This window comes from Colletotrichum siamense (genome assembly GCF_013390195.1).
Source record: "Colletotrichum siamense strain Cg363 chromosome Unknown KSG_Cg363_contig01, whole genome shotgun sequence".
Taxonomy (NCBI): Eukaryota; Fungi; Ascomycota; class Sordariomycetes; order Glomerellales; family Glomerellaceae; genus Colletotrichum; species Colletotrichum siamense.
The window spans coordinates 2859421-2886904 of NW_023501014.1; the positions used below are offsets into that span (position 1 = coordinate 2859421).

A 27484-nucleotide genomic window follows, 5' to 3' on the forward strand; every position below is an offset into this window, starting at 1 on the left:
TTACTTCTTCTTCGCGATCGTAGGGTTCAGTCCACCAACAACCCAAGCCGCAACAAAGACAAACACCATGCTGGCGAAGACGATGAGAGGCTTCCGCAGAGCAGAAGCCACCGAGTAGTCGTATGTGACAATCACCTCGCGGTCTCGGAACTCGTCAACAAGGTTCTGAGCCTTGAGGGTAACAGAGGTGCGACCGACGGTGTCGAGGTAGGTCTGATGGACGCCAACAGCCGATTCAGCGATGGCCGACTGGGGAATGCTGGTGTAGAACTTGACGTTCCTATTCGCAAGTTAGCGGGCCCTCGCAAGAGGAAAATTAGCATGTTACTTACGTGGCTCCCTCGGGGAGAAGGATGCGCAGGTTGACCTGGCCGTACTCAATACCCTCGGGCTGCTTAGGTCCCTCGAGGAAAGGCACATTGACAACGTACTTTCCGGCCTCAACGGTGCGGACGAAGTTCTTGGCATCAGAGTTCCAGCCGATTGTGAAGGGGTACTTCCAGCCACCAAACACGGGGTAGCGGGGCTTGATCTCTAAGAGAGCCTCGCGCTTGTTGCTACGGAATCTCGACGTCGAAACGTTGCCAATAGCATCGGTGAAGTAGGCGTCGGCGCTGCCAACCTTCAGGGGAAAGCGCAACTCCTTCAGAGCGTAGGTGTTGGGGTTAAAGTATTGCGACTGCTGCCACTTGACACGGTTGAAGAGCTTGGACAGGTTCGCACCGCGGTGGTAGAGCTCGTATCTCTCCTCGAAAGCCACGTTTCCTCCCCAGTGGCTGACCTCGATGTCACGGTCGAGCTTGGAGACGTGAGTAACGGGCTTGGTGAACTCGAATCGCACTTGGGCCTTGGAGACGGCACCGGCGGGCTTCTCGTCAAATGGGCCGTAGGTGAGCTTCGAGCCGGCCTTCTGAGGGAACTCCTTGATGTCACCGCTGCCAGGGAGCTTGGTGTAATCGGGGATGTTTGACGAGTGTGACTTGAGCTCGGTCTTCTGCTTCGTCGTGACGTAGGCCGAGGGAGCGTACACTGAAAAGTCGTAGGCGAGGAACTGGTTTTCCTCCTGGGCGATCGCGGCGGGTAGGGGCTTGTAGGCCTTGAGGAGGTAGTAGGAGATGCTCAGGGTCTGCTGGCCGCCAGCCTTCAAGGGCGCGGGCAGCTTAATCTTGTAGTACTGAATCTCGCTGCTAGGCTGTCAGCACAATGGTGGGCACGAGAAGAATCAGGATTGTACCGACCTCGAAGGATCGAACTCGACAGCGTCAACAGCAAAGGGTCCAGCTTCGGGGTCCTTCCTATCCTTGGCCTCGAAGCCGCCAACGCGCGACATCTGGTCGGGGGTGAATGGCAGATAGTATTCATCTTGGGGTTGCTTGTCAATGTTCTCGATCAGGACATTGATTGACTCCTTGACGTAGTTCTTCTCGAGGGAGATGATGTGTACAAGATTGGCGTTCTTGAAGACCTGAGGCGGCTTGAAGGTGGATGGCTGATTGACTTCCGACTTGTCTGCCGCGGCGGAGCTTGCGACAACTGGGGAGAGCAGGCTCAGAAGCCCAGCGGCGATGGCGAAGGCTCTCATGATGTGGAAAAGTCGAGGGAGATGCTCATTTACAGAGCGCTCCCGGCAGTGAGAATCAGAAATGGAAAATAGCGGTTGTTGAGGCGCAATTGGGGCTTTCACTCCATTGCCGAGTTGATGATCTGGCTCCTGAGACAGCTACCCCCAGCCAAAAGCTTACGGATACGTTGCTTGACGGCGCGCACGGGCCAAGTCCAGCTGGGAACCGCCGGCTCGGGTCAATGCAAGTCCGGCAGTCCCTCCCGCCAGGTCCAGTCAGGTCGGGCCCGTCCTCTGGCACCTGCCACATTTCCCGGGGCAGGCCACGCGGCCAGCGTCTCTAATCTGAGGCTAGAGAGCATAGCTCCAGCCACACTTTGGCCGTCCACCTCAACGACATTTTCTGACACTTTCCAGCTTGCTTCTCGCTTGGCGTTGCGGGGCACCTGCTTTTCCAATGACGACTGGCTTCGGGTATTGGTGGGGCAAACAGCTTCTCTCTGCGCTGTGGTTGAGCTGCGATTTGCTCCACGTCACACACCGAGAGCTCCGGAGTTTGGAATCGGTGTTGTGTCAGGCACCCTATCCAAGATCCTGGAGATGCTGGAGTTCATCCAAGATACCATCTGACCCGGGCATAGGCACCAGTCTTCAAGCCCTCCGAACACGTATAATTGACCTTGTTGAAGCATGTCTCGGAGGCTCAACATACCCCTACCTAACAAAGGCTCTGAACAATTAAGTTCAGTTTAGCCCTAGAAAGCAACCCGGTCCACAACAGACCGCTATCGCTACGGCGTTCCTGGGCGCATCCCAGCTGAGTAAGGCCGCTGCAAATCTCGTAATAACCACTGGACGGGGCTTGACGGCTCTGCTCCGCGGCACCTACCTAATAGTGGGACAGACGATGAGTGAGAAAAAAAAAATCGCATGTCTGAAAGCTGCCAATTGGCCCCGTTCAGTCACAGCTTTGGCGATTCAAGGTGTGCTGATTTTCTACCTCAGCGGTTTCGGGGATGAGGACTCGGCCCAAGACTAAAAGAAAGACAGGGGCCACAGATTGTGCAGGAGCGTGCAGCCTACAGTGTGTGCTAAAAATGAGGTCTGGTCAAGGTCCCCTGTGAGACGCCTTGCTTCCAATCCGCGCAGGACCCCTCCACGCTGCACCTTCCTGAGCCCACTCAAGAAGCTCTATTCGTACGGCCGACCTCTCACCTTCAGTCATCTGATCCACGCACCTTCGCCCTTTCCTCAACGTCACAGCAGTCGGTATCTCTCACCACCACAAGCTGCTTGACCGCCCACCTATACAACAACACCACGGATTTGTCGTCCTCGAGCATTTCACTTCACATTTGAATCGACCTACATCCCCGTTGCCTCTTTCACTACCTACAACCTAAATTCGACCCCTCACCATCTTTACCCCGCCATCTTCCAGAGCTACCGGTCAAAATGGTTGGTCTTGGTCCTAAGGTCCCGCCCTCTAGAAAGGGTAAGTTCAAACTCACGATTTCTTCCATTGCTTTCCCCGGATCGACTGTCCGAACATTCGAGATGAAGGGAACGGAGCCATCGGACCCTGGTCTTTGATTGAGACAATGCTCGAGACACCCTACTATCGAAAGTGCTGGCAATTGTGCCGCTCCCACACCACGCAACTCATGCAGGCGTCACACCCTCCCGGCCTCCTCAACGCCTCATCCTCCTATCCCCATCCCGCACACACCTACATCATCACCCAATGCCATTCCTGGCTGCCACTTTGACGTTTCCCACGCCTCCTGTGTCGGAGTACACGGTGCGCCACAAGGCTGGGCTGCTCTGCTGAGCTACTCCAACGGAGATACCCCAGGGCAAAGGGGTAGCTTGTCAAGCAATGCCTATTTCATTGGGAAAGGTGCCCAAATACTTAGCGTTGAGCTGGGACACGGTCTCACTTATCAGACACTCCCCCACCTTCACCCCAGCTTTCTTCTTTCCCCAGAGCTGCCAGTTGGTATAACAAGCTGGCAAGCGCCGTTCCTGTCTGCTTGGCTGCTTTGTGTTGACCGCTCCCTGCTTGTCTGTTGCTGTTTGCCCTTTGTTGCTCAGATCTACACATCTGCTTTCACTCCTCGATCACTGGTGATACCCTCACACGAAACAAGTCGCGTGCCCAGAGGCTGAGCAAATAGCTCGAGAGCGGTGTTTCCAAGCACAACCTTTGTCTAGTCTTATCCCTCTCACCCTTCATCATGGTCGACAAGGCAATCGCGCCCCATACAAGGGAGCGCTCCTACCACCATACCGATATCTTTAACCCCAATCCCTCACGGAAAAGCAAGCAATTCTTACCAAGGAGCCTATTTTTCTACTGCGATCGCTAACCATGAGTGAAATTCTAGGCTCCATGGCCGATGTGCCCAAGGACCTTCTTGCGGAGGTCCAGAAGCTTGAGCAGCAGTTCACGGTGCCTACTGAGAAGCTCAAGGCTATCAGCAAGCACTTCATCTCGGAGCTTGACAAGGGTGAGTCTCAACTGTTAATAAGGTCGGCATCTGAAAAGCCGCTAATATGAACATAGGTCTGAGTGTCGAGGGCGGTAGCATCGTAAGTCATGACAACAAGGACTGAGCCAGCTTCTACATGGTTTTCTGACTACAGTACTAGCCCATGAACCCGACCTGGGTTATGTCCTTCCCAGATGGCTATGAGACTGGCACCTTCCTGGCTCTCGACATGGGCGGCACCAACCTCCGTGTCTGCGAGATCACCCTCACCGACCAGAAGTCCGAGTTCGACATTATTCAGTCTAAGTACCGCATGCCCGAGGAGCTCAAGACCGGAAAGTCTGATGAGCTTTGGGAGTACATCGCCGACTGCTTGCTGCAATTCGTCGACACTCACCACCCCGATCATCCCAAGGACGAGAAGATTCCCCTCGGTTTCACTTTCTCCTACCCTGCTACCCAGAACTACATCGATGAGGGTATCCTTCAGCGCTGGACCAAGGGCTTCGACATCGACGGTGTTGAGGGACATAATGTGGTCCCCTTCCTTGAGGAGGCCCTGGCTAAGAGAGTAAGGGCGCGAAATGTCCTTGGATTTGCCGCATGTGCTAACATGTCCCTAGAACGTCCCTATCAAGCTCACGGCTCTGATCAACGATACTACCGGTACTCTGATTGCCTCGGCTTACACCGACACCAAGATGAAGATTGGCTGCATTTTCGGCACTGGTTGCAACGCCGCCTACATGGAGAACTGCGGCTCTATTCCCAAGCTTGCCCACATGAACCTGCCCCCTGACACCCCCATGGCCATCAACTGCGAGTGGGGTGCCTTTGACAATGAGCACCAGGTCCTGCCTCGCACCCCCTACGATATCATCATCGATAAGGACTCCCCTCGTCCCGGCCAGCAAGCTTTCGAGAAGATGATCGCAGGCCTCTATCTCGGCGAGATCTTCCGCCTGGTCCTTGTTGACCTCCATGACAACAAGTCCATCCACATCTTTGAGAACCAGGACATCGCCAAGCTCCGCAAGGCCTACACCCTGGACTCTTCTTTCCTGTCCGCCATCGAGGAGTACGTAACGATCTGGCACCCTGTGTGCGTGTAAGAACTAACATGTCACAGCGACCCATTCGAGAACTTGCAAGAGACCAGCGATCTTTTTGCCTCCAAGCTTGGCCTCAAGGCTACTCGCCCCGAGCTGGAGCTCATCCGCCGTCTTGCTGAGCTCATCGGCACTCGTGCTGCCCGCCTCTCTGCCTGCGGTGTCGCCGCCATTTGCATGAAGAAGGGCTATGAGAGCTGCCACGTTGGCGCTGACGGTTCGGTATTCAACAAGTACCCTCACTTCAAGGCTCGTGGCGCCCAAGCTCTCCGCGAGATCCTCGACTGGCCCGCCAAGAAGAGCACCAAGGAGGAGGACCCCGTCGAGATTCTCGCTGCAGAGGACGGCAGCGGTGTTGGTGCCGCTCTTATTGCCGCCCTGACCCTGAAGCGCGTTCAGCAAGGCAACATGGCCGGCATTCTGCACCCTGAGAACTTTAAATAAAATCCCAATGGAGCGGTATGAAAAAGGAACGCGATAAGGTTACAGGATTAGACGGGATTTTGCTGATTCGGTTCCTATCTGGACGGGCTCATATGGTTACGTTTACCAAAGCTTTTAGATAGCTCATACAATCAGTATCCCTATCTGGGAGTTAACCCAGGAATGTGCACGTCGGCAGTCGGAATTCTGAAGTGGTGTTAGTACGTGACCAGTGAGATAAAGTCGGGGGTTAACTTACTGTCCAAAGTCCAGTACCTGCGCTTCACACCTTCCCACTCGCCCTTGCCTGCCTCTTCCAGACCCTTCATGTCGACGTCCATTTCATTCCATTCGATGTCCAGGCCTGCATCGGCCATGTGCATCTCCACGACCTTGGTATAAACATCGTAGCATATCTTGCGGTCAGCTCCAAGCCCGTTAAAGAAGCTGAAACGGCCTGCCTCGTCCATCAAGCCAGGTATGTACTCCGTGAAGAACATCTTCAGCTGGCCGTAGTCCTCGCCGAAAGTGTCGAAGTAGATGGCATCGTAAATTTCACCCTCCTCCAGTAGCTTGGGCACGATATCCTGCCAGCGTCCGCGGTGGATCTTGTATGCGCCCTCCCCGGGTCCACTCGCCTCCCACGCTGCCCCGAATTTGGAGTCGGGCTTGTCGATGTGCTCGAGCACCTCGGGGTGCGCCTCAATGACATGGTGTCTGGAGGGCTTGGTCTCGGCAAACATGGCGTCGATGATGCCCATACCGAAGCCGACGTTGAGGATCCGCTTGCCAACAGCCAGGCCAGGGAGGACAGCGTCGACGCTCTTGCGCATAATTTCTGTCTCCCAGGCCATCATGACGCCGTTGCCGCCGTCATCGACAAGCTTGCCGTCTGAGTAGGTCAGATTTGAGCGGAGGTACTCTTCCGATTTGACGTCCGGGTCGGCGACCGTCGGCGGTACGAACTTCTTCTCCACCTCGACGAGCTCGGGGGCCTCTTCACCATCTTGAACGTCAGCCTCCATGGCTTCGGCTTCCTCGATCACCTCTAACTCCTCGTCTTCGTCCATCTGAGAGCACAACTCCTCGTAGCCGTCCAGCAAGCCGAACAGCAGCTCGGCGCGCACGCCAGCCTCTACGCAGAGCTTGTAGAGCTCACTTTGGCCGAGGCGCTGAGCAAGGCAGCCTGGTGTCTCGTTGTTGGCATCGACGTCGTTCCAGATGGCGCCTTTAAGGAAGAGCTCGTAGACCGTCTCCTTGGCCTCCTCGATATCACCATCCTCCTTTGCAGGTCCGCATGCGCGGATCGCGGCATGGAGAGGTGTCTCGCCGGTCGTGGGGTCTTGCACGCTTGCTTTGCCAGGGGCATCGAGGAGCTTCTTTAGCTCGGAAACATCATGGCTCCAGGCGTGGAGGAGGATTTGTCGGGTCTCCTCCGGACAGTCGGTGGTGATGCGCGCTTGCAACGAGTCGTCGATCGCCATGGTTGCGAGGTAAGGGGTTGACTGGGTGTGAGCCAAGGGCGGTGTCCGTATCCGGAGTGTCTGGGATCGGAAGGAAGGATTCGGGTCTGAAAAAAGACTTCGATCGGGGATCGGTGCGGCGGGGACCGGTCCGTGGTAATTTGGAGGCCGGCCGGCGCAAAGCAAGCCTTGCAACGAGTTTTCTCTCGACGGCCCCGGGTGGTGGTCCCCCGCCGCTGCAACCCCGCCATGGGCCAAAAAAAAAAAAAAAAAATCCTTCCTCGCACTGAAGGCGCTGTGACGTACGGGGATGCACGTGCTCTTTTGCCGTTCTCAATTGGCCAATGCCCCCTGCCAAGAGCTCTGGGTAGCAGCGGGTACTGGGCCCAGACGGCCTGGAGCTAGCCGCGTCTAAGCTGCATTTTACTGGGTTTGGGGCTCCATCGTCAGAGCCACTTCTGCTGCAGGCCAGGCAATCCCCCCTGCCGGAAGCTTGTCTCGTAAACCGTCGGCCGCTTCCATTCCATCGCCTCCCATTTGTTTTGCCTGGGCGACCCGACCGCGACAGGCGAACGTTCCTCAACTTGCGCATCTTTCGCACCAACTATTGGAACATTTTACTCCTGCGCCATCCGGCACCCCGGTTGTACGGCTAAAGAGCTGCATAGGTGAGACCCCCTCTCCATTACGAAAAGGTATCCCTTTCGGTGGACTCCACGGTTTCCCTGGAACCTTGGTCAATCTATGCCTCAAAACGCAAAAGGCACCATCCTTGGTTCGGTTGGAAGGCTTTCACCGACAACAGACTTTTAAGTCCCTAGTCTCTGAAAATGGTCTCCTTTCGGCGCGACAATTCCTCATGCTAATTGTCCACGACCTGAAGACACAGGAACGAACTTGGCGACCGAGTCTAGCACCCAGCGAACCCTGGCGCGCCCGTCCTGGAATCGTCGTCATGAAGTTCGGCGAGCAGCTCCGTTCGAGCATTATTCGCGAGTACCAGTGGTACTACATCGACTACGATGCCCTCAAGGCCGACCTCAAAACAGCCACCGGCCCCGTCATCTCGACCGACAATGGCAAAGGCAAGGGCATCAAGCGCGAGTGGTCCGAGGAGGATGAGGGTCGCTTTGTGAAGAAGCTCGAGGCCGAGCTTGACAAGGTGCACACCAAGCAGCAGGTGAAGGCCATGGAGATTTCGAGGCGCATCGCCGTGAGCGAGCGCGAGGTTAGAGGCGTCGTCAATCGTCTCATCGAGCGCGGCCCTCGCGAGGATGGCCCCAGCGAAGAGGAGTTCATGCTCTTGGAGGAGGACTTGAGCGACATTATTGCCGATGTGCATGATCTTGCCAAGTTTGTCCAGCTCAACTATACTGGGTTTTATAAGATTATCAAGAAGCACGACGTAAGTTTATGCCGTGACTTCTGGCAACAGGATGTTGGGCTAATGCGACGCAGAAAATGACTGGCTGGCACCTCAAGCCCGTTTTCGACACCCGACTGAAGGCGAAGCCTTTCTACAAGGAGAACTACGATGCCTCCGTAGTGAAGCTGTCGAAGCTGTACGACTTGGTGAGGACGAGAGGAAACCCGGTCAAGGGTGACAGCGCCGCTGGTGGCTCTCAGGGAAGCTTCGTTCGTAACACGACGAAATACTGGGTCCACCCCGACAACGTGACCGAGTTGAAGCTCATCATCCTGAAGCACTTGCCCGTCCTGGTTTTCAACGCCAGCAAGGAATTCGAGACGCAGGACTCGGCAATTACATCCATTTACTACGACAACCCGAGTGCCTGGGACCTGTACGAGGGCCGTCTGAAAAAGACGGAGGGAGCCGAGGCTATCCGTTTGAGATGGTACGGTGGGATGCAGAGCGAGAACATCTTTGTTGAGCGCAAGACCCATCGTGAGGACTGGACAGGAGAGAAATCCGTCAAGGCGCGTTTCTCTCTTAAGGAGAAGAACGTCAACTCGTACATGCGAGGTGAGCTTCTGCCGGCAGCTCTCTTCGAGAAGGCGCGCAAGGAGGGCAAGAAGCCTGAGAAGCAGATTGCCGAGGACGAGAGGCTCGCTGCGGAAGTCCAATACTCTGTTCTCAAGAAGGGTTACAAGCCCGTGTGCCGATCCTTCTACAACCGCACAGCCTTCCAGCTCCCCGCCGATGCTCGTGTCCGTATCTCTCTGGACACTGAACTCACCATGGTTCGGGAAGACAACCTCGACGGCGTCAATCGCTCCGGCGACAACTGGAGGCGCATGGATATTGGTATTGATTACCCCTTCTCGCAGCTTCCGCCAAGCGACATTGTGCGCTTCCCGTATGCGGTCCTCGAAGTCAAGCTGCAGACGCAGCTTGGTCAGGAGCCTCCGGAATGGGTGCGTCAGCTGATCTCCAGCCATCTTGTGGAGGCCGTGCCCAAGTTTTCCAAGTTCATCCATGGAGTTGCTTGCCTATTCCCTGATCGCATCAATCTGCTTCCCTTCTGGATGCCGCAGATGGATGTCGATATCAGAAAGCCGGCTACACACGACTTTGGTATCCACAGACCAAACCAGTCGGCGACGGCTACAACATCAGATGACGAGGATGATGACCTTGACTCTGATGACGAGGAGGGAGCTTTGATACTCAGCAACAACGGTACCACGAACGGAGAGTCCAGTCGCCAAGGAGCTGCGAGGAATGGTGCGGCCGATATCGAAGACCAAACGACCGATGCCCTCGAAGGCGAAGACTTCTTGTACGACTCGGACGAGGAGTACGATGCGGACGAAGTTCTGGAGGAGGCGCGCAGAGTTGGCGGCTGGACTTACTATTCGGCTTTGGCATCAACGAAGGCCCGCGCTTTCGGGCAGGGTGCTGTCGATGTGTTGAAATGGGCTGTGCCCCATCCCCGTGGCTCAGTGATTCCTAGGCGAGAGGCAACCACGCAGCTTTTCGGCACCGGCCCTGTTCAGACTAAGAGGTTCAAGGCGCCCAAGGGCAAGAAAATTTACGTCCCCGTCCGCGTTGAGCCCAAGGTCTACTTCGCAGCTGAAAGGACCTTCCTAGGCTGGGTAAGTTGCCATAAGAATCTGACATCAGAAATGCTGCTGACTTGATCATCTAGCTCGAATTCTCAATCTACGTCGGCACTGTCGCCGTCACGCTGCTCAACTTCGGCTCCAAGCCTACCAGTGCCTCGTTCATCGTGGCCGGAGTCTTCACTTTGCTGGCCATTCTGTCGCTCTGCTACTCTGTCGCAATCTACCTGTACAGAAGCCAGGCAATCCGTACCAGGAGAGCGGCCAAATTCTACGACCGCTGGGGTCCCAGCGCGCTTTGCGGTGCGTTGTTCATCGCCGTGGTACTCAACTTTGCTTTTGAGGGTAGAGAACGTCAGTACTGGTGAGGCTTTGTGTTTTTATCCCCCGGAAAATAGTTTCCTTGTATCTTGTAGTATGAAGCGAGTGCTCTATGGTCGATCAGCATTGGTGGTTTTGTCAACCCTGTTTCGTTTGTTGTGATGCATTTTGGTGCCATATCAATGAGTATTGGATATATCTGTACCTAAGAAGAGAAAGTAGACAAAAATGGACGGATCAAATGGTTCAATATAAGTCGCCAACCGAATGGTCGCGTTGCCCTCTCCCCAAGCTTATGCGTTGACATGTAAAGCTTGCGCAGATGCGCGCTTTGCTTCCAATCCTGCGAGGTCTCATCGCTCCAATGACATACGTTCTTGCCAGCACTTCTTGCCGTTTTGAGCTCTGCTGTCGCGCCCCGTAGGATTCGACATTCCAAGCTGACGTGAGCAACCCAAGCTTCTGGTAGCTCGAATCCGACGTTACGAATGACATGCAACCTTGTTTGTCTACCTAACCCAATCCTTTTTCACCCATTGGTGTGCTGTGGGAAAATACCCTGCTCAGTATAGTCGTTCTTTTGTAGCTCAGATGGGAACACCGCCCCACAACCCCAACATCTCAGGTTGTTGACAACGGCTGGTGGAGATCGAGACGCATGGAGGTGCAGGCGGCTCAAGGCAGCTTCGCAGCTTCCATTTGCCTCCCTAGGGGCGGTGGGTATGTCTTACTTGCTGGCTACCTAGCCCCTCTTTGGCTGGACGATATCGCAGGGCCGATGGATTTAGACCGTTTAGTCCACTCCATATGTATCTTCGTGTCGTTCATCTTTCCGAACTTGTGGCCGTGTCAGCCCCCGCTCAACCGTTGGAGTTCTCAGCTTCCAACTCTTATATCTGCTTGAACTCGTTCTTTTTCCCAACCACAGTTGGGTATTCATTTCCGTCAAGGAGTAGTTACAACGACGCATCATGCCTGTGCTCAGACCAGCGTCAGAATTCGGCCGCTGCGTGCCTCCAGATTCTCAATATGGCATCACAACCTACGCACCGGGTTGGGATTCCGCCATTGCCTTCCGTGAAGGCGACCCAAACATTATGAAGCGGGTCGTTCACATTTATCCAAGATTTGGGCCTTTCGGCCCCGTTGGCGAGGTCAGCACTTCTCGTACTAACACGCAATGTCGATGCAGATGACATCGAGGTCCCGTCCGTATCATGTGGCTGAACCATAGATTCGCTGACGCACATCCGTCCAGACACTCAGAGCTATCTGCGCCAAAATAAAGACACCAGAGGGTCACGGAGCCCTTTACTTCACTTCGCCCCGGTCTCTGGATGCTGTCCGCGCTCACTCTACCCATCCTAACCGCAAGGAGAAGGTCTTGGCGGAAAGTGACCTCGGACATCGCTGCGTCGACATTGGAGGTGTGCGCATCTACCTTGTGACGTTCCCCGCCGCGAAGACGCCTGGTGTCATTGGAGCCTGGCAGAATCCCGGTATCGGTGTTTCCATCCGTCTCGCAGAATACTTGCACGAGAACATTGACTCGTTGACCGAAGTCGACTTCCCCGACGGTTCGACGGTACCTCCCACAGACTACCTTCCGGAGGGAGAGGCCCACGGCAAGCTCAAGGAGCGCATTACGGGGCTTCTGCACAGAGCTGCCATCGAGCCAGAGAAGATCAAAGTTCAGAGCAAGGATGTGTTCTTGTACCAGACGGGCATGGCTGCGATTTTCAGTATCCACCATGCGCTACTTCAGTATCGTCCTGGAAGTGTAGCGATTCTGGGCATCGTGTTTCACAGTACTGTTCACTACATCCAAGAAAACTCGTCGCATGGCTATAAGCATTTCGGTCCCGTTGATCCCAAGGGCATAGACATCTTTGAGGCGTGGCTGGATGAACAGGCCGCCGCTGGAAAGGATGTGAGCTACGTCCTCACCGAGTTCCCTAGCAACCCTTTGCTGGCGAGCATTGATCTTGCTCGTCTGAAGAAGCTGGTCAGTCCGATTTGCATCTCCGTTATCAACGTCCCATAGCTAACACTGGCAAAAGTCTGAGAAGCATAACTTCGTTCTCGTCCTCGATGACACAGTCGGATCCTTCGCCAACATTGACGTTATCGCACAGTCAGACATCCTCGTCTCATCACTGACGAAGACATTCTCCGGTTACGCCAACGTCATGGGAGGTAGCGTCGTCTTGAACCCTCTCTCGCCACACTACGACGGCCTCTCCTCTCACTGGGCCAAAACTTTCCACAACGAACTCTTCACCGCTGATACTGAAGTTCTCCTGTCTAATTCAGATGACTACCTCGCCCGCACTACGATCCTCAACCGTAACGCCGCGGCCATGGCCACCCACCTCCAGCGCCTGGCTGAAGACACTTCCTCGCCAGTATCCAAACTTCTGTACCCAACGTGTCTCCCAGACTATGATATTTACAAATCCTACCTTAGGCGGCCAACCCCTGAACTCGAGGAGCCAGGCGCGGGCTGCTTGCTCAGCATCGACTTCGAGTCCGTCGATACGGCAAAAGCATTTTACGACCGCCTCGCCTTCTATCCGGGTCCCCATTTGGGTGCTCACCGCACGCTCAGCTTCTGCTACAACACTCTGGCATTCGGCAAGGACGCCGACGAGGCGGCGTACCATCGTTCGTACGGTATTTTGGAGGAGACGATACGGATATCGGCAGGGCTGGAGGACGTGCAAGATCTCCTGGACACACTCGACGACGCGCTCGTGGCCGCTAATGAAGTCAAGCAGCAGCGGTCGCAGACGCCTACGACGGTCGAGGCGGTGGCTGGCACTGGTGTTGCTTCATAGAAATGGGAACTCAAGTCGAAGTCGAAGTCGCGGCTTAATCATTGAACCCCTAGCTCTCACTCTCTTAGGCGCACATATAGCTAGTTGTATTTGGCTGTGAAAAAAAAAGTCTCCATCAAACCACGAAGCTACAAAACTCGCCTTATTCGAGATGAACCATCCAACTTGGAGCAAACGTACATGTCAGGGCAATTCCCCTCTTGCTTGTGCTTGTCCCTGCCTGGCTGTGTTGGTTAACCCTTCCCAGTTTGTGACCCAACCAGCAGTAGCAGTAGCACTTGTGTCCTGTTTTTGTTGCCGTCGGATACGTTACGCTAGTGAATCGATGACTCTCCCCCTCGGGTAACCGCAATTCCTCAGTTCTACAGCTAAACCCCCTCTTACCAGCAATTCCTAGACAAACAACACTATACAAGCCGCACCCGCACAAAGACAATCACAGGCAATAGAAAGCACAATCGTACGGTATGGTGTCGTATTTCTCCAACTGCTACCAACTGCAATCTAATGCCAACCAAGAGAAAACGCAAAAACCATGAACCCCAAGTCTCCGTAAACAAAGGCGCCGCCGTCGGTCAAGGGGGGTGGAGGGATATTAAGAATCGTAGCGAGGGTATCTACATCTTGTCATGATTCCTTGGACCGCTACCAAAGATTTGTTTGCAGAAGGAAAAGAAAAAGAGATATCAAAAAAAGCCGTTGCTGCGTCGTGTGTGTGTATGTCATGTCTCCCATCCCGTCAACCATTCGTTCTGCTCTCTCGGCCTCTGGTATCGAAATGTTCCATCCATCTCCTTCTACAACGAGCAAACAACGCACGCAAAAGCCAAAAAATTGAAGACCGAGGAAGCCAACGCCGCCTCCATTCAACAAGAAAACATCGAGGTCATAATCTTCACCTTCCTCACCTCCGGGGGAGGTTGTTGCGGCCGTATGCGCCCGCACCACCCGAGTTCCATCCTTGGTTTACGCTGTTCTTGACGATAAGTGCTGCAGCGGCGGCGGCCGCCTGTCGCTCCTTTTGTCTGTGTCTTTCGCGAAGGTACGGAGCCGCCTCCGGCCTCATGCGGAGAATGCGAAGAATCATATCGTCGCTGGGATCCGCCTGGGCCTCTTTGCGCTTCTCCTCCTTGGCCCGCCGCATCGTTCCCAGATTTCGGCTCATCATGATGGACTTGCCGCGACGGATCGTGCCCATGCTAGCAAAAGAGCCGGGACCGCCGCTGAAGGTTGGACCGAAAGTCGCCGGTGCGGACAATCGGTTTTCGTGCTTTTCCTGTAGCAACATCTGCTGCGCCCGCTGAGCGTTGGCGGCTGCCATACGCTCCGACTCTCGAATGAGATTCTGTGTTTCCTCGAAATAGAAAAAATTCAAAGCCGCCAGCTCATGCCACTTGGGTGACCTCAGCACCTCCTGCGGCACACCCAGCTGCTCGCCACTTTCGTCCTTGGCATTGAAAAAGTCGAAAAGCATCTCCAACCACCTGTAAACGATGTCCGATTCTTTCTGTGACAATGGTCTCTGTGACGAGGGCTTTTCTGAGAGAGGGGGTACCAGAAGGCTCTCAACCGCCATGAGGACTTCCTTCCAGAGGCGTGTCATGACTGCCAACATTGTGGCATCCGTTAGCGTCTCTTTCATAATGGCGAAGTTCTGATCAAAATAGTGGAAAAGAGGTTGCAAGGCGCTCTCGATGTCGGTTTGGGTAGTGACAACGGGCATCGTGGACGCTCGCTTTTTCCATAAGGCAGTCACGGAAGATCCGATTCCGTTACCCTTTAGTAGACTTCGCAAAGTCTCATGGGATATGGTGGCGCTGATCTGAGCTCGGAGCTAATCGGGGGTTAGCAGTCTCTTCTTCGTCAGCGATATGCATTTGCTTGCTTACCTTATCCGTGATCTTGCGAACCATATCTCGTTCTGTTCGCTTAAGATGCCTGAAGGCCTTTCCGAAGTAGAACTGGATGTCGTCTCGCTCGCCTTCCATGCTGACACGCAATAGAACTCTGCCTTGCGTATCCAAATCCAACCAGTATTCTCGTGGCAGGTAATCACTAAAGTGAATAGGATCAAGCTTTAGTGATGTACGACCAACAAAGTCGTGGTCACCAAAGGTGTCGTAATCCCATATGGTGGCGATGACATTGAGAGGACCCGATACGGTGATATCGACCGATTCGTCCCAACGTGGGTTCAAGTTCCTGTACACGATCCGCGTCTTGTAGAGACGCTTCTGGTACTCGTCCCCAAGCACCACGTAAGGATCACTGTAACCACCAGGGTCGCATGCCTTCAGGTCTTCGGCTTCGACAACCTTGATTGTAAAGACGTACTTGTTAGGTCGTCTTGATTGCTGCTTAGCACCTTCCGCCCTCCGCAAAACATCAGCGCATGCGTCAACATTCATGCTCTTTTCTAGTTTGTCCAACTCCTGCATGGCGTATTCGATATTGTTAAGCTTGACAAATGACTGCGGGTAGAACTGGAAAGGCTCGGGCGCCTCCTTGCTGTTCCAAGCATCCCTAGCAATCTGAGCGTATTGCTTGAACATTTCTTGGGTTGTCTTGTTGGCCGCCGCTTCGTCCTGGGCAGTCGGCCGATCCATCTCCTTGGCGAACATCTTCTCAACTTCTTCACAGTACTGCCCTATTCCAGCTGCAAAAGAACGAGCAAGGGCAGTCATGAATCGGGCGTGGTGAACATCACTATCCCACTCGAGCTGATACACCTGTTCCGTGGTCTGCCTGAAGAACATGAACATGTCAATGATGGACAGACTGTGGCGCTCGGCGTCGCTGGGAATATCGTCGGGACTCCGTTTGCGAACTTCAAAATCGTCTATGTTGATGGCGTTGCCCACGAAGTCAACCATCATAGTCTCAGCGTTGCGCACCCATCTCCAAACGAAGTCCACAAGGAGCTCCTCAATCTGAAACTCGAACGGCTTGTCTGGTAGAGCAGCGTGGTGAGTTTGTCTCAATGAGACTAGCTCTTTGTAGAGATCAAAACCATCTTGCATGTTGATTTCCACACCCTTCTCCTTCGCAACGGCAATGGTTCGTTCGATGATGTGTTGTGCGTCTCGCTCGAAACTTGGAAACATGACTTCCACTAAGACTTGCCAAGGCTGAACGCCCATGATGTCGGGAATGTTCTTGTACCGCTTCTTGATCTTGTCAGAAAGCTTGGTCACAGCCCGGCCAAGTTCGACAACATGTGTAAATTCCCATTCGGAAGCATGATTGGGGAGTTTGTCGTGTACAAAGGCGTTATAAACCTCTGTAGCGGCACGCTTCAAGCCCTCCGTAAGATGGTTGGCGAATTCCCGAGTCTGTTCTGGTTTCGGAGAAAACGCAGGATCCTGCAGAATGTGTTCCTCAAGAAGCATCATCACTGATACAATTGGTGGCGGCTTGGACTCGTAGCATCGAATCATGAGATCGTAGAGATCTCGTAGGAGAGCATCATAGAGCGCATTCAATGTTTGCTGGTAGATGGCAAAATCGTGCATTGTCCAGCGACTCTGATCGATCGAAGCCAGTCCGAGGTTGTACTGATGAAGATGTGGGGGCTTCTTCACTTCGGGCGAAGAAGACTTGACGTATTCCATGGCGACAGATAGTTCATCCGCACCAATTTCTCTGTCTAAAAACTTCTTGGCAGATGCTTCAACGAAGCAAACCAGTCTCGAGAATTGTGGAATGCGCCAGTAGACGCAAATTTCGATGAGTAGGTCGGTCGACTGTTTAGAAATGGGCGTCCATTCGGCAGCAGGATCTGCATGTAATTGATCATATGTCATGCACACCTGTAGTATGGCCTTGTAAAACGCTCTTGCGTCTGGGGGAATAAACGTGTAGACAGCCTCCTCAAAGCTCTCGTTGGGGTCTTCGAGCCCCAAAGAACCGAGGCCGAGGGAGCTGTCGAAGTTGAGAATGGACCCATCGGGGCTGGAGATCGCCTTGCTGATTTCGGAGTACGCCTGCTGGTTGCCAAACATGGACATGGGTCGCCCAGGGAGAGGCTTATCAGCTCCTGATGACGTCTTAGCAAGTTCGGGTCGTACTGTCAAGATGTCGAGGATAATCTGTGACAGATGTGGTGCCTCGGATCCCTTCCACTCTTGAAAAGCGTCTTCGAGGTCAAAGTCCTCGCTTCTGAGAGCGCCAGGAGCGTCAGAGGCGAGGCGCTGTTGATACGCTTTCACGTCCTTCAAAGCAGATTCCTCAGTCCAGACTTGGCGGTTGGCATCGATATCGGTCTGGACTTCGGAGTTCAGGCGGCCAAATATGCGAGCTACCGTTAGAACCAGTGGCATGTCTTTCACGTCGTAGCTCAAGGGAACGATGACCTCGATCGTAGTGCCTCCGTCCTGGCTGGCGTCAATGGAAAGGTTCTGATCCCTAGTAAGCAGCTTATTCTCCAGCGTGTGCAGTCGGCTCATCAACTCGGGTCTGTCTCTGTCATGCCCCTGATCGCGCAGGGTTTGCGCCACCAGTCGAATAAACATGGCCATATGTCTGTCGGCCACTTCCTTCCACGAATCGTCAGCTGCCGAGGTTAACGCGGCGTGCTTTTGGTTTGCTTTGGTGGCGGAAGAGTAGAACATGAGGACATATGGCTCCAGCTTGCGATCCTTCTCGACAGACTTTTGAAAGTTCTTCTCGGTGAAGGCTGTGTAGGCTTCGGCGAAGCTGCGCTTGAGAGCTGCATCGTTGAAACCCTGCATCGGCTCCTTTCCGGTGAGAACATTCTTAATTCTCTTCTCAAGAGGTTTTTGGAAGCCATGCGGGAGCTTGATGCTGTTGGAGCCGCCGGAGACGAACTGGCCAACAAGCTCTGTGACGCTCGTATGAGAACGCTGGGCAGGTTTTGGTGCGGGCACATATTGCTTTCGCTTCTGCCTCGGTTGCAGAAGATAGTTGAGATAGGCGACACGTAGGGCAAATGTGTATGCATCATCGTGGCTGACGACAGCAGCTCCTCTGGAGAATCCTCTTGGTCTGGTGCTCAGGCGGTTGCTACTCAGACCACGGTTTGGCATCCACGAGCTCCTAGAAGCGGACGACATGGTCGCAAGGGGTGCGTAAAAGCGGGGATTCGACGATCGGATGTATACGACGGTATCGAGAGAGCGATTATGTCGAAAGAGTAGTCATTCTCGAACCTGCGCAGTATGGCCAGGTGTGCAAGGCCCAGGTATAGTACCTCGACTTGAGGTACTGGGGGCAAGGCAGTCGATGGGGAGCGGTGGGCAGTCGTCGAGATCGTGGGCGTGGTAAACTCGTCGTGTGTCGTGGTAGACCGCGGCTCGGCTAGTTGTCAAAGAAGCAGTCTGGGTCAGCGGAGGCGAAACGAGTTGGCCGGTCTCTCGTCAGAAAGGAGGTGGACGACTTGAAGTCGTAGAGGGCGGCCGTGGAGGTGGAGGATCGGTGGTGGTGTTGTACGGTCAAGCAACCGCTCGGGGACCCTCTGTAGGTTTGGGGTTGATGTTTGGCCAGCAGGTGACACACGTCATTGGCAGAAAAGGGGATTGTGGTGACTGCCGGGACCCCTTGTACTTTTCAGGAAAAGGTGGCACGGTGGTACCTGCGGCCCTGCGCGGCGCTAAGCTGCCCCAGTCGAAGGTATTTCTGTAGGGTGGCCACTGGGCTTGACTGGGCCACAGCGCCTGAGGGCCGCAGAGTCAGGTTCCATACGATGTGCTTCTCGACCAGAGCTCACTCCTCTTTCCCTCTAATTAGCATGTATCGGGTATCGATGATGCCTGACGGGACCGGGCTACGGGCACACTGAGATGGAGGGGAGGGGGGGCACCACAGGCCACTGCAGCTCTGGCCTGACGATACGACGTTCTCTTTCAAGTGTAGGGCCAGCCCGGGACGGGAGCTGCTCAGTGGTGCCTCTGCCAATGGATCTACACGGCCTGGCCCTGACATCTCAAGGGAGCCATGCGGCGAAGACGATGACCAAGGGCAAAAGGCAAAGGCAAAAAGCAGCAAAGGTTTCGTTGGTGAATCACCTCGATCGACTGCCCAAGGGGGAGGATGCGTTCCTTTCGAGGTCTGTTTCAACAGGGCTTCTCTTTTCACCAAGAAGCCGCCTCCATTCCCCTGATTGATGACACCCAATTACACGACATGTGTGTCCAACTAGAGAGATACTCGAACAGCATCTCATCATCATGTCTTGAATGGCAGCTGCTGACTGGCTCCTGCAGCCATCGCCTCAAACCGTGTTCAAGCCTTCTGTCGCTGCAATAATCTTACATCCAACGGCATGCTGCAATTGCATTGCAGGCAACGGGACGGCACCTCTACCGAGAAAACAGAACCAACATCACATGTTTCCGGCCGGCATTGTTTCTTGGCTGCTTGGGTGCTTTTTTCCTGCTGTGTTTTCTTTTCGTGTTCTCCACCGCATCGCCCGAGACCCAGGGCCATTTCCGTGGCTGCTCGCACCAGCAAATCAGTGTGGTTCGTCCGGACCATGGACGAGCGGTCTGAACGCGCATGTCCGTCATGCGGCGGCAACTCTTCATTTCCCGGCTCTTATCACACTCACCATTATCATTTCTCATGGTCGCTGCCGACCTTATATTATCGACAGCCAATCATCAACAAGCCATACCACAAGCATCTGTCACGTCGGATTGAACACGGATTCAATTGCAACTTGCAGGAAACATGACTGTCCCATGGATGACCGGTTTGCATACCTTTGCGTAATGGTCAACGTCGGTGTTAGTCAGTGTCTGGCAGAATACGAGCACACCGGCCGACACGACGCGCGATGCGATGAGATACGTTGGGCCAGCCTGCAGAAGAAACGCCATACGAATGTCTAAACCAACAGTGGATCGACAATGCGTCTCAACGACTAATAAATCAAGCAGCAGCGGCAGCAGCAGCAGTAGCAGCAAAAGCACCTGAATTGCTTGCTGCAGAATGCAGTGCAGTACTCTGTACCGTGGCAGACAATCCGAACGCGACCTCCCCAATCCCGTCGACGAGCTAACAGGTCCGTCCCAATTTTGTCCGAGGATCTTCCTTGCCGGAGGCTGGGAAACTGGGGATTGCATGGTCTGTTGTTTATTCCATACATGGTTTGCATGCGGTGTCAGAGCAGCAATAAGGCGCAAAGGAGAGATGCCCAACCCCAAGTTCACCCAAAGAGGCATTGTCACGTCACAGGCTGTGGTCCTGTGGTCGCGGGCCGGCCGAGGACTTGGGCTGGCGATTTGATTGAGGAAACGCCAACAATAGGTGACGGTCCACAGGGTGAAATGCGAGGAGTCATTCGGAGTCAGTCGCATGCGGCATCGTCAAGGCGGCACGTCGCATAAGCTCGCACCGGCCAGGCGGTTGCGCAGGAACTACTGGCTGGCAGGGCTTTTGACTTTGGTCCGTCGCACGTTTCTCGCGCGCAGAAGCATCTTCTACCGCAGCGGCAGCAGCAGCAGAAGCATCCAAAGGGAGGGCACGCAGGACTCTGAAACGAGGTGTTGGTTCCTCAGGTCGCGTGGGCTGCTGCCGGTGCCGAGTTTGAACGACCCAGGTCCGTTTGACCCATTGGGTGAAAGCTAATCCAACAAACAAGAGTGAGGTGATTTGAGGAGTGGTTCTTGTGCTGCAAGCCGCGAAATGATGCTGGCAAAAGATCAGCGATTGACTTTCACGCTGGTGGTCTGGCCGACTGGGAAGCCCCTCTCCAAAACCCCTCCTCTTGCGCGGGCGTCCCTTCGAAACGTATCTATCTGGCCCCTTTTCCTCCTCCCTGGTGCAGCAGGATGGAATGTGGTGAAGGGATTTTGTCTTTTGTTCTTGTCTTGGCGCGACTCGGTCTGTGAGCAGCCGTTCATCATCGACTTTTTTTTTTTTTTTTTTTTTTTTTTTTTTAATTCCGTCTTTTTCCAACGGCGAGTTCGAAGACAAGCAATTGGATTTGTTCCATTAGGTAAGGCGACTGTCGAGCGTCCTTGCATCTGGTTTCGCTTCCCCAAGCCGGGAGGGGCAACGACGACGGGCAGGGGAGACGGCGGAGGGGCGTCGTCCAGTCAGCTTCTCTGGAGCGCTTCAACGTGCAGGGCAGGTGGTGTGGTGATCCCATGTGCTGCGGTCACTGTTGACGGACATTTGTGCTGCTGACCCCACCGCGAGACCGCTAATGAGAGGCCGCCGTGGTGGTGATTCTGCGATCTACCTACCTACTTGTGCGCGCGCATAGCGTCCCTGAGATGAGCGTGATTGATGCCCAGCATTTGGAATCGCAAGCTTGCCTTCCTAGCAAAAATCACACGCTAGGCATAGCGAATTTGATGCAGGAGTCAGGACCGGTGCAGATGACGGAGGACCTCACCTTAAGGTCTATCATAGCCTGTATCCGCAGTGTACTACCTGCTAGGTACGCAGCAGGTAGGCAAGTGGACAGGGGTCGGGATAAATGTGAATCGGCGCCAATCTCGTCTTTGCCAACCTTGAGCCCGGAGTGGGCTTGATTCAACGTCACAACGGGGAGGTTCCTGAGTCCCGTCCTTGACTCCTTCCTGTGGCCCTCCACGTCCCGGCTAGCCAGAGTCCCTGACACCCTTTCCTAAAAAGCCAAGGTGCCCTGCTTGGTGCCTGTCCAGCTGTGCGTGTGGAGAGAGAGAGAGAGAGAGAGTGACAGTGAGAGGAACCTAAGAGAGAGAGAGAAAGCGAAGCTGCAAGGTACATGCTACCTCCCGCTCATGCTTGAATTTGCATATTTCCCAAGTACCCACGACTGCCCGCCGAGCGAATAGAACACCTACTTAGGAGCAGCACAAGCACCAAGAAGTCAGACGCACCAGTGGCAGTGGCAGGCCTCTGAGGCAGACATGCCGCAGCCCAGTTCCTCTTTTGATATCGCAACATTCAACCTTCGCATCTCCATGACTCTCATGCTCTCCCCCTTCTTCTATTCTTCCACTTACACTTCTACTTTACTGCCATCGTTGTCATTTTAGCTCCCGTTGCCTACTCGAAGCGACGCCGCCGACGCCCACGTCCACGCCTCCCCGCCCTCTCGTCGCAGTCTTCCCTCTCACCCTCTCCCCTCCGCTCAGGCCGTCGTCGCCTCCAGCGTCTCAAAGCTGGCCGCCCAGTCCACATTCTCGTACAGGCTCCTCGTGGCTGTGGCTTGGCCTTGTCTTGCGCCGCCAAATGTCCACGATCCTGGCCAACCTGCGACCCCGCGCTGCGAAGCCCGCCCACGATTCCAGCGGCTCTCCTTTGGCTGCCGAAACCTCGACTTTCTCCTCTTGAATGCGCACTTGACCCCCGGATGAGCATCTCAACATGGGCATCGTTAGCAGCAAGCCCGACGACGGGGCGACTCTCTTTCTAAGAGACCAGAATCGACGTGCGCTCTCCCTCAGTCCCATACCTGCACCGCCTGCCCTGCTTGCTGTTCATGCACGCAGCCTGGCGGCGCATCGCAGTCGCTTTCCACTGACTTTTTTGCTCTCTCTTGAATAGTTACCATATCCTCCCTCGTCATTTCGAACCCAAAAAGGCGTTCCTCTATAAACATTGTTCCCAATGCATTTCCTGCCACCAGAGTATCCGCCTCTCGCCCCCTCGGCGATAGTAGTCCCATAGAATTCATTCAGGTTCGTCGGCGCAAATCATAGGCTCCCCCATGCCCAAAAACACCTTCCGGCCTCGTCTCGAGCACCAGACACTGACTGCCGCCTTGCAGGACACCGAAGTTGTTACTAGCCCAGGCGGCGCTCCGAATTTCATCCTCAAACTCACACATGACGAAGAGCTAGTCTTCACATTTACCTTTATCATTCGCCAGGGACAGCAGTTTGTTACCAGCGGCGCCACCGATACCATAGCCAACATCGACACCCAAATCAGCGGACTGACCTACGTGTACGCTTCTAACCCCCGCGAGGTTGAGAACCTCGTTACTCGCGAATTTCATGCCGACCCGAATCTACACAAGAACTCCAATGTTGAGTTGGTAGGGGACTTTGGGACCGGAGGCCACGCCTCGGTTTCTTTCGAGTGGACCTGGAAATGGAAACCTCCGAAGCCCATTGAAGACAGAGGCGGTGGATGGAGGAACTCATGCAGCGTACGTTGCCCGCCGCGCCTCCCACTTGTGGCAGTATCTGATCCCGCGACAGTTCGTCGAGTACGACCCCCGCGCTCACCGGCTACACACCTTGGCCAGCTTCTCGTATTGGGTATCCAGTAAGTTCTCGTGATCCCTGGACGACATTTGCGGCTCGTGACTGACCACCCGTAGACGCCACTCTACCGCTGAGCCACCCGAACTCGCCGTCTCCTCCGTTCCTCTTGACCGCGCCCCCCAAAATCCGTGTCGCATCCTCACAGTCTGTCGATTCCCGCATTAGCAACGCCGAGCTAGATGAGCCCTCTTCACCCTTGCCGGTCAACACGTCTTCGTCCACACTCCTCCCCGTACAGCCACCCCTAGCCCAGGAGCCTGTCAAGGTTGATGTTGCGTGCCCGAAACCAACCGACGATGTTCTTGTGCCAGACGATGGGCCGGTTTTCAGGGCAACGATCAAAGCGCTGGAACAAAAGACGGGCAATATGCGAACACAGATGAAGCGCGTGCTAAAGATGGCTAAGCAAGCGCATGAAGCTCAGGTGGAAGCCAACAAGAACTTCTCCGAATTCATCGATACACTCCGTGAAGCATCATCGACAAATGCGAATGCTGTTCAGCCAGCAATTGAGCACTATTTCGACAAAATCGCCAGGGAAATTCTGTCCTACGAGCGACAGAATACCGTCAATCTCAAACGCATTGTCATTGATCCATTGGACAAATTTTACACGGTGGATATCAAACAGGCAGAATCCAAAAAGCGAGACTTCGAGGAGGAGAGCAAGGATTACTACGCTTACGTTTCTCGATATCTTGGCCAGCGCCACGACTCGGTCAAGGCTAAGAAGCTTGCGGAGAGCGACTCCAAGTATCAGACGAAACGCCGCAACTTTGAGCTTAAGCGGTTCGACTACTCTAGCTTCATGCAGGATCTTCATGGTGGACGCAAGGAGCAAGAGGTTCTCTCTCACCTCACAAGATATGCTGATGCCCAAACGAGGACCTTCTTGGAGGCCGCAAAGAAAATCGACACTTTGGTGCCGCAGTTGGAGGCGCTGTCGAATGAGGTTCAAGAGGCTGATAAAGAATATCAATACCAGAGGCGCGAGCGAGAGGAAAAGAGGCGACTTCTGGAAAAGGGCAACCAAACTTACAATGAGCCGGAGCCAGTCCCGTTGGCCAGCACTAGCTCAGTCCAAGTCGCGGGCTCAAACGGAAACGCGTACGTCTCCGACAGCGACCTTGGTCGAGCCGACAGTACCGGCTCCCAACTGAAGGTCGCACTGACCTCCGGATCCAACTCGACCGTGGCCATAGTTTCTCCCGAGTTGTCCAGGTCTCCAGGTAGTCTGGGCGCATCTTCAGTTGGAAGCCCTGCACAGGCCTCTAAATTCAAAGGCATCCGTGACTTGGAGGAGAAAGATTACGGAACGTCAAGTGCAAGCAGTGCCCAGCGCAAGGAAGGTTTGCTGTGGTCTCTCAGCAAGCCCGGCAACCATGTTGACCCTCGCAACTTGAAGCAACAGGGCTGGCACAAGTAAGCACTGCCCAAAGTTTTGGCGGATGTACCCATACTGACGTGATGTAGATTTTGGATTGTACTTGATCAGGGTAAGCTTTCAGAATACAGCAACTGGAAGCAAAGGTTGGATCTTCACATGGATCCAATCGATTTGAGAATGGCCTCTGTGAGAGAAGCCCGTAATGCTGAGCGTCGATTTTGCTTTGAAGTCATTACGCCACATTATAAGCGAGTTTACCAGGCCACTTCCGAAGAGGACATGAACAGTTGGATCTTAGCTATCAACAACGCACTCCAAAGCGCTGTTGAAGGCCGAGTTGCCAGAGATAAATCCGGGCCTGGGGCTTCCGACTCGGGCTCCATCAGGAAGGATATCGGGTCCATCCTGACGGGCAAGAGCCCTTCAGTCGGGCACAACAGTCACCATGCGCATTCCAACAGCGGTGCGCCGATGCGCCGAATAACTGTCGGCGCCCGGCCAAGCACTCATCGATCTACCAGTTCGAGTTACGACGACAACCCTGATAAGCTATTGCAACTCCTCCGCGACAACGACCAGGGCAATTGCTGGTGCGCGGACTGCGGATCCGGAACCAAGGTCGAGTGGGTCTCAATCAATCTTGCAATCATTGTTTGCATCGAGTGCAGCGGTATCCATCGCTCTCTTGGTACGCATATCAGCAAAGTGAGGTCTCTGACCTTGGACATCAACTCTTTTACCCCCGATATTGTCGAACTCTTGTTGCTTGTCGGAAACCGGGTGTCGAATATGATTTGGGAGGCAAAGCTCGAACCCGGCATGAAGCCTGGACCCCAGGCAACGCGCGAGCAGCGGCTGAGGTTCATCACGGCGAAGTACGTGGATAGAGCGTACATTGAGCCCATCTCGGCGACATTATCTCGCTACCCTACACCCGAAGACACTTTGCTGGCGGCGATCAAGAAGAATGAAATCCAGCAGGTTATTTATGCATTGGCTCTCAAGGCCAGTCCTAACGTTACGGATCGTTCAAGGGGTACGCATGCAGTGTTCTTGGCGCTAGCAGCGGCTGATCCGGCATCACCTTCACCAACCCCTGGCCAGCCATCGGAGGCGGAGAGGGTGGTCCCATTCCCAGTCGCCGAGATGCTTCTTCAAAACGGGGCGGAAATACCTTCATCGATGCCGGCATTCCCCCTGAGTCGGAGCGCTCAATTGTACATTGAAGAGAAACGGGGCAGAAACACGGGGTTTTCGAGCGATACTGTCGGGACGCTCCCTGGCAATATGAGCCCCGACCAGAAGCTAGCGCGCGAAAGGGAATCGCGTCTGCAGAAGCGAGTGAGCGCAGGAGGCCGTTTGGCCAAGAGTCCGATTCCGGAAAGGTAGCGACCTGCCCGTCTCGATCGACTGGCACACTTTGATATGTGCTTCACGTTTGCATACTCAGCATCTAAACGCGGCTCCAGTTATGATGACTCCTTTTGTGGGAAACAGGCTTCAACGGATGAGGATGACTATTAAAAGTGCAATGATACACGAGGGCATATCGGCTTTGGCCAGGTCATGGGAGAAACGCTTGGCGTACCCGACTGTCGTTACCAGATTTTGACGTACGCTTTGCGCGTCTGGTATTTTTGCCGAATGAATTGCCATCGTCGTCGCACAGCAGGAGATGGATCAGAGAAACAGTTTCTCACATGCAGCATGTATACTCTTTGGCGACAGACGTCTGCAAAAAAGCAGACACGTTGGAGTAGTCCTCTATTGGAAAGACGAGGTGCTGAGAGACAGTGATATTCGATGTGCGCATGAGTTTATCAGTGTGTATAGTAATAATAATGAAATGATGAACACAACGAATGCTTCACACTTGGACCGATCTGAGATCAAATGGTTTTCGGTGACTCTCGGTGAGGGGGGATAACTCTACGAAGGAGATCGTAGCTTGTGGCAGGTGAGCTACCCACGTGGATTGGCGAATGTGGATGACGTCTCGAGGTTAGCGTTATGGCTGTACTCCGCGGCAGGCGAAGCAGCGCGACGTTGAAAATGGAGATGAGATTCCGCACGAGCACGCATGTGATGAGAGATGGCGGGCTTTCGCTCTCTGGCTGGAACCAGTTGAGGTGCTCCCTCCTAACGACGCGTGACGAGATGTCTCGGACGGCGACTCGAGATGACAGCACGGGAGTTCGCGTAAGGCGTTTCACCGGATGGTAAACCAGAACCAAGTCCTGTCAAACCAGTAACGGGTTCTACTAAAAGGAGCTTTCCATCCGCAGGGGGTAAAAGCAGCTGGCTGACCAGAATGTCGGAATCTCGATCCTTGTAGCTTGGGGGGAGAATGCACCGAATGATTCATGGGGGCTATCATCTGCGGGTGTTGGACCTAGTGTGAGGTAGTCGGCAGACGGGATGGGCACAAGACACGAACGAGTTCCCCGCCACTTCGTGGAAGACGACTCGGACGGGAACCATATGAAGGCTGGACGCCATCTCACGCGGCGATGTGTCCGAGGTGGTTTCTCGGCTGCCACGATCGAGTTTCAAGTGCAAGTCGGAGCGAAAGAGGTAGTCTTTTTTTTTTTTTCTCCTCCTCCGAGACTGCGCAATCCCATGTTGAACTGATCGACAGTTCCAC

General features: G+C 54.3%; 7 protein-coding genes across 7 annotated transcripts; 4 read left to right on the top strand and 3 right to left on the bottom strand.

Moving 5' to 3' along the window:
* Positions 1-1582, bottom strand: OST1 (Dolichyl-diphosphooligosaccharide--protein glycosyltransferase subunit 1; the record flags this gene model as incomplete). Its single annotated transcript, XM_036632582.1, has 3 exons — positions 1-280; positions 333-1184; positions 1239-1582. The coding sequence occupies 3 exons, from the start codon at positions 1580-1582 to the stop codon at positions 1-3; spliced, it is 1476 nt and encodes a 491-aa protein (XP_036502136.1).
* Positions 1583-3932: 2350 nt separating this feature from the next.
* On the top strand, positions 3933-5606 carry hxkA-0 (Hexokinase; the record flags this gene model as incomplete). Its single annotated transcript, XM_036632583.1, has 5 exons — positions 3933-4071; positions 4128-4153; positions 4214-4624; positions 4677-5131; positions 5183-5606. 5 exons carry the CDS (start codon positions 3933-3935, stop codon positions 5604-5606), a joined length of 1455 nt encoding a protein of 484 aa, XP_036502129.1.
* Positions 5607-5757: 151 nt separating this feature from the next.
* RMT2 (Protein arginine N-methyltransferase 2) lies at positions 5758-7069 on the bottom strand (the record flags this gene model as incomplete). Its single annotated transcript, XM_036632584.1, has 2 exons — positions 5758-5792; positions 5845-7069. 2 exons carry the CDS (start codon positions 7067-7069, stop codon positions 5758-5760), a joined length of 1260 nt encoding a protein of 419 aa, XP_036502130.1.
* Positions 7070-8003: 934 nt separating this feature from the next.
* On the top strand, positions 8004-10440 carry vtc4 (Vacuolar transporter chaperone 4; the record flags this gene model as incomplete). Its single annotated transcript, XM_036632585.1, has 3 exons — positions 8004-8453; positions 8507-10105; positions 10159-10440. 3 exons carry the CDS (start codon positions 8004-8006, stop codon positions 10438-10440), a joined length of 2331 nt encoding a protein of 776 aa, XP_036502131.1.
* Positions 10441-11364: 924 nt separating this feature from the next.
* Positions 11365-13230, top strand: CGCS363_v000737 (putative cystathionine gamma-synthase; the record flags this gene model as incomplete). The annotated part of the gene is made up of 3 exons (XM_036632586.1): positions 11365-11547; positions 11652-12398; positions 12454-13230. 3 exons carry the CDS (start codon positions 11365-11367, stop codon positions 13228-13230), a joined length of 1707 nt encoding a protein of 568 aa, XP_036502132.1.
* A 904-nt stretch (positions 13231-14134) lies between these two features.
* CGCS363_v000738 (Uncharacterized protein) lies at positions 14135-18302 on the bottom strand (the record flags this gene model as incomplete). Its single annotated transcript, XM_036632587.1, has 2 exons — positions 14135-15064; positions 15120-18302. The coding sequence occupies 2 exons, from the start codon at positions 18300-18302 to the stop codon at positions 14135-14137; spliced, it is 4113 nt and encodes a 1370-aa protein (XP_036502127.1).
* Positions 18303-22891: 4589 nt separating this feature from the next.
* cnt6 (putative ribosylation factor GTPase-activating protein cnt6) lies at positions 22892-26229 on the top strand (the record flags this gene model as incomplete). The annotated part of the gene is made up of 4 exons (XM_036632588.1): positions 22892-23335; positions 23388-23454; positions 23510-24875; positions 24927-26229. The coding sequence occupies 4 exons, from the start codon at positions 22892-22894 to the stop codon at positions 26227-26229; spliced, it is 3180 nt and encodes a 1059-aa protein (XP_036502128.1).
* Between the last annotated feature and the right edge of the window lie 1255 nt (positions 26230-27484).